The sequence below is a fragment of the Rhineura floridana genome, chromosome 3 (assembly GCF_030035675.1).
Source record: "Rhineura floridana isolate rRhiFlo1 chromosome 3, rRhiFlo1.hap2, whole genome shotgun sequence".
In the NCBI taxonomy this organism is placed as follows: Eukaryota; Metazoa; Chordata; class Lepidosauria; order Squamata; family Rhineuridae; genus Rhineura; species Rhineura floridana.
Genome location: NC_084482.1, coordinates 195,813,778 through 195,818,941, shown reverse-complemented (window position 1 = coordinate 195,818,941; position 5,164 = coordinate 195,813,778). Strand labels below are relative to the sequence as shown.

The following is a 5,164-nucleotide window of genomic DNA, read 5'->3' as shown; positions in this document are numbered from 1 at the left end:
AAAATCACCAACTGTAACATATAAAAACAATTTCAAATCCAATACAGATATAGAGTAGAATCTACACTTAAAAGGCTTGTTGAAAAAGGAAGGCCTGCAGCAGGCACTGAGAAGACCACAGAGGCTGCACTTTTCTGCTATGTAATAAGAGGGAGTTCCAAAGGGTAGGTGATGCTACACTAAAGTCTTGATTCCTACGGAGCAGACCTTCTGATGAGATGGTTATCTGCAGCAGGACTTCTCCTGCACAATTCAGTGATTGGTTGGTTATATAATAGGTGAGATAATCTTTTAAATATCCTAGTACCAAACTGTATAAGGCTTTGTACAGCACTACCAGTACCTTGATCTTATAAAGTGGAAAGAAGTTTCTCTGAAGTATTCACACCAAACACAGTCAGGGTTTGTTTATTTGGTCTTTATGTACAATATAATGTTCTATCTACTTACAATTACATCTGTTTTTCTGACCCACTGTCTACTCTTCTCTGCATTTATATGAAGCGTCTCCAGCACAATCTTATGGATGACAAGAATTCTGAACTGTTAACAAAAAGTAAAATTTATTCCAGCAAAAACATAACCATTGCAGACATATAAAAATAAACATAAAACAGCATTCTAATCTAACTGTTGCACTGACTCCCTCAAAATTGTATATGTGAGTCAGGGTTCTTATCTTAAAGGTCACAGAATCATAGTTAGCTAAGGCTACAAGCCTAAACACACTTATTAGGGAGTAAGCCCCATTGAACACAGCGGAACATACTTAACATGCACAGGACTGCATTGTTTACACTGTAATCGTATACAGAGCTTAAGAAGACCTGTGAAAGTGTATTATAACCTTTAAAGATGACCTTTAGCAAACAATACTGACCACAACCATTGTGAATTAAACATGATTCTCTCCACATCGAGGGGGAGAGGGAAAGTGCCATCACAACCTCTTTGTGAAGAAAACTTATCTAGACAGGATTGGATACAGACTAAATTAGGTCTTATTGAAATCCATATGAAAAATTAGTCATGTCTGACTTAAGCCCCATTGATTTCAATGGGAACTAAGCCCAACAAACTTAGCCCGGATCTCACACATCATTTACGTAGGTCTTTGTAAGCAGGAGGGAAAGTCTCCAATTGCCTCCATATTCCACCACCTAATCCCTATGATCCCCTCCTAAGACCGAGAGGAAGGCTGGGGCTCCTCTTATCACCCTCACAAGAGGCAGCAAAATACTTGCCTTGGGTTGTATCCAACTAAGTCTTATTCCGAATAGACCCATTGAAATGAATGAACCTAAGTTAGTAATAGTTATTAATCTCAATGGGTATACTCTGTGTAGGACTAGCATTGACTCCCCCCCCCTTGACAACAGCTGTGAACAGAAATACGGATCCCTGGTTATAGAAGCAATACACAAAAGACAAGGCATGCTTATTACACTGAACATTCAGAATGTTTCAGGACATCAACATTTGCAGAATTTTAAAATACAGCATGACCTAGCACAGTTGTGAGACTCTGTTCCCAACACAATATTGTGCTAGTGCAATGCATACAAAACTTGCAGATAAGCTTCAGCATGTAGATACTCATTGAGTGCACATCAGAAATGGGTAAATGGAATGAGAAAACAGGCATAACACTTTTTAAAATCTGTATGATCAGAAAGGCCATGGGGGCGTCAGCCATCAATGGGCATGCTCTTTCCTGCCCTGGCTCTCAAAGAATTCACAGCTTTGCTGATTTCCAGAACTGAAGTCTGGAGTTCTTTATCAGCATGGAATGCCCAATCCTTCCCGCCCACCACTCCTGCAATTTCCTCTAAGATGTCCATCAGCGACTCAGGGACACAGGCATGGCTGGACATGACTTCAGCTGCGTGAATCTTGCCTGCCAATAGATCCAACAGGGAAAGGCATTTTCTGATCCAGGACTGCTGCGCTGTTACGTCCCTCTGGAGAACAAGCAGCTCATCACACTGCGCTTGAATCTGGGGGATCCTCTGATCTGTGGAATTTATCTCGGCTTGCACCTCCTGTTCCTTTTGGGAGAAGTGTGCAATCTCATCACTGTAACCAGCTATTTCTGATGCGTAGAGGTCCACTGCCTGTTGGGCCTCATTGACTAGATTCTCAGCTGAGTCCAGGGCCACCTGATAACCGACAACCATGCCAGCTCCTAGAGGCAAAGACAAATCAGTGATAAATTCATCTGGGGGCTATTAAGGGAACAGGGTGGAGTATGACATTCTCTAGTGAGATGACATGTTCTATTGTCTTGTGTAGGTACCATTTCTGGTTCAGGACTTAGAATCATCGAACAGTAGAGATGGAAGGGGCCTATAAGGTGATCGAGTCCAATCCCCTGATCAATGCAGGAATTCAACTTAAAGCATACTCGACAGCTGGCTGTCCAGCTGCCTCTTGAATGCCTCCAGTGTTGGAGAGCCCACTACCTCCCTATGTCATTGGTACTGCTCTAACAGATAGGAACTTTTTTCCTGATGTTCAGCCAACTTGCTGGCTCTGGATATAACCTACCAATGAGTGACCCAAGCCCTGGCAGGACCATCAACCGGAGGCCAATTCCCCGTCCCGCATGGTTCTTTGCCATTTCCTCATGAGCCAATCTCAGCTGCTCCTTTGTGTTTTCCAGATGCAAGTCTGCAGTTTCCAGCATTTCCTGGGACTTCTTCTGGCCTTCCTTGAGGGCCACAATCTGGGTTCTCAGGTCGGCCAAGTTCCCCTTCTTCTCCTGCAGATCATCTTCCATGAATTTCTTCATTGCTATTAAGGCCTCCAACTGGGAATCAAGTAGCTGCAGGCGAGATTCTAGCTTCTGTTCAGACTCAGAAAAATGGTTGGATGCTTTGCTGATGTGATCACGGGTTTTAGCACAGGTTGCCTCCTCATTTGACCATGGAAGGAGCAGAAGCCCAGCGAGGATCACCAGCTCCTGCATTCCTGCCTCCAAGTGTTCCTTGACAGATGACTTATAAGTCTCATCTTGCAAAAGAGCCATGGTGAACGGGGATGGACTTGGAGCTAGAAGGAGAAATTGAATGGTTAAATGTAGTAAAATTAAGGACACTAATTTAGCAAGCCCTTGTGTTGAAAGCCCGGAAGCCAGATCCAGATCTCCCCGAACCCCTGCACTAAGCATGCCATGTATGGGACCAGCTTACTTGCAGGACTGGCTTACGGCATATGTGCCCACTCAAGCCCTTCGATCTGCCAAACAGGCACAGTTACAGGTACCACATAACACTCATCCCACACTTGAAAGAAATTGTTCTTTTACTGTGGCAGCACCTACTCTTTGGAGCTCTCTGCCTATTGACATCAGGCTGGTGCATTCGCTGTATCCTTTTCAGTGCCTGCTTAAAACTTTTTTGTTTAGGCAAGCCCATCCAGACACATATATGTCGATGCATTTTAATCTCGTTTTAGTCTGTTCTTGTTTTGTTTTAACTGTTTTATTGATTATTTTAATCTTTTTTGTAAACTGCTTACAAGCGTTAACAATGAAGCAGTATATAAATGTTATTAAATAAATAAATAAGCATCAACCAGCTAATTGGTGCTTAGACCAAGTCCCACTTTGGGCAGAGATTGGCTGCACTAAACAGCAAGCCTCACTTGCCAAGGAACAATTAGGAATGCACGTCAAGACTCCTGATTGTTCCTTGGCAGCCATGTTTTTCCTTCCCTACATCTGGCATCACATATGGCAGATGGGTGGGGTTTGGGAAAAACAGCCTCCTGGGCCAAATTAGGACCCCTGCCAGACCTAATTTGGCTCTAGGGCCCAAAGGCTCCCTAATCCCTACCATTGACCTAAACCCCAAAGGCTAGGGCCTTTATGAAGGTTCCTAGGGCTGGAGGGTAGGGCATGGCAGATGAAGTAGCCACCTCCTGATGGCAAACACAGAGTTGCTCAGTGGTAGAGCATGGACTTTGCATGTAGAAGATTCCAGGTTCGATCCCCAGAATCTCCAGGTAGGAATGGGAAAGACTTCTACCTAAAATTCTGGAGATCCTCTTCTAATCAGTGTAGACCAGGGATGGGGGACTTCAATCCTAAGGCCAGATGCATCCCTCCAGGCCTCTCATTTGGCCCCTTGGGACTCTTCCCCAGGCCATAATCCCTTACCCAGACACACTCTTCCCATTCACCGCAGGCAACACCCCTTACTGGTTTTGCTTTGCATCTTCCTTGAGTGTTTTTGCCTTGCTGGAATTCATCCTTGCACTCTGATGATGCCTCTTTCCTTGCTTGGATGGAGGACAGAGAGGGGTGTGTGAGTGTGTGTAGAAGCTAGCCTACTGTCCTCTACTGTACAAAGGTAAAATTCACATTTGTGCTCCACCATTTGCTCTGTCCCCACCAACCACTGGAAAGCGGCCCCTGCATGGTTGCCCAGAAAGGAATGCAGCCCTCAGGCTAAAAGTGGCTTCCCACCCTAGTGGTGCAAATTATACTGAACCAGAGTATTTTCCGGGCCCTTGGGCTTTCAGGTTTTAGAGAATACCAAGGAATCAATAAGCCAGATTCAGGTTTACTCACAAGGAGAAAGATTTATTGAGTAACTTACAGCACACAGGTGTCCCCAATAAATGGAACAGACTGCAAGGTCCCTGCACAGAACGTTGACCAGTCTGAACACCGAACTGGGGAACAGGAGTGATTTATATAGCAAAATCTTTGGCAAGGCACAATGGTGACAGATACATGATTAGTTGCTATCTTACATCGCGTCTTGACAGGATACATGATTAATTGCTCTATGTCAGGCTAGGCATCAAGCATTTCTATGGATAATAGGTTATGACTACTATCTTCGAAGCATCACAGCATTTGATCTGAAGCATCATAGTACTTCACTGATTATACATTCAAAGTGAGAAGACATTGTGCTAATTAAGACTATTAGCAGGCAGGTCGTCTTGACCTCTGAAAGCTACTCTCCTTGGCAGCCTCAGCTCATTAGCTCTTTTAGATAAGACTTAGAGCTAGCTGCTCTTCTTGGCAATGCATCAAACGGTCCGACCACTCCCTGGCAAGGTTAGCTTGTTAGCCCCCCAGATAAAGCCCAGGTGAACTATGGGCTGAGTTACACATTGACCCTTCCTTGACCTATCTCGTCAAGCTGCCAGG

General features: G+C 44.5%; 1 protein-coding gene across 2 annotated transcripts; it reads right to left on the bottom strand.

The window, feature by feature from the left end:
- Positions 1 to 530: 530 nt before the first annotated feature.
- LOC133382409 (uncharacterized) lies at positions 531 to 4,895 on the bottom strand. Of its 2 annotated transcripts, none has more exons than XM_061622110.1 (3): positions 4,759 to 4,895; positions 2,548 to 3,051; positions 531 to 2,185 (listed from the first exon to the last, which is right to left on the bottom strand). In XM_061622110.1, exons 1-3 carry the CDS (start codon positions 4,778 to 4,780, stop codon positions 1,689 to 1,691), a joined length of 1,023 nt encoding a protein of 340 aa, XP_061478094.1. In that variant the 5' UTR covers positions 4,781 to 4,895; the 3' UTR covers positions 531 to 1,688. The 2 variants fall into 2 exon arrangements, with proteins under 2 accessions (XP_061478094.1, XP_061478095.1); XM_061622111.1 differs by lacking the exon at positions 4,759 to 4,895 and adding an exon at positions 4,602 to 4,640.
- Positions 4,896 to 5,164: the final 269 nt, after the last annotated feature.

Excerpts from the sequence above, each read along its gene's own strand:
- LOC133382409 (XM_061622110.1), bottom strand. The coding sequence starts at position 4,780 with ATGTATCCTGTCAAGACGCGAT. Across the intron at positions 3,052-4,758 it reads GTATCCTGTCAAGACGCGAT|CTCCAAGTCCATCCCCGTTC; the intron begins GTAAGATAGCAA and ends TTCTCCTTCTAG. Across the intron at positions 2,186-2,547 it reads AGGGCTTGGGTCACTCATTG|GAGCTGGCATGGTTGTCGGT; the intron begins GTAGGTTATATC and ends CTTTGCCTCTAG.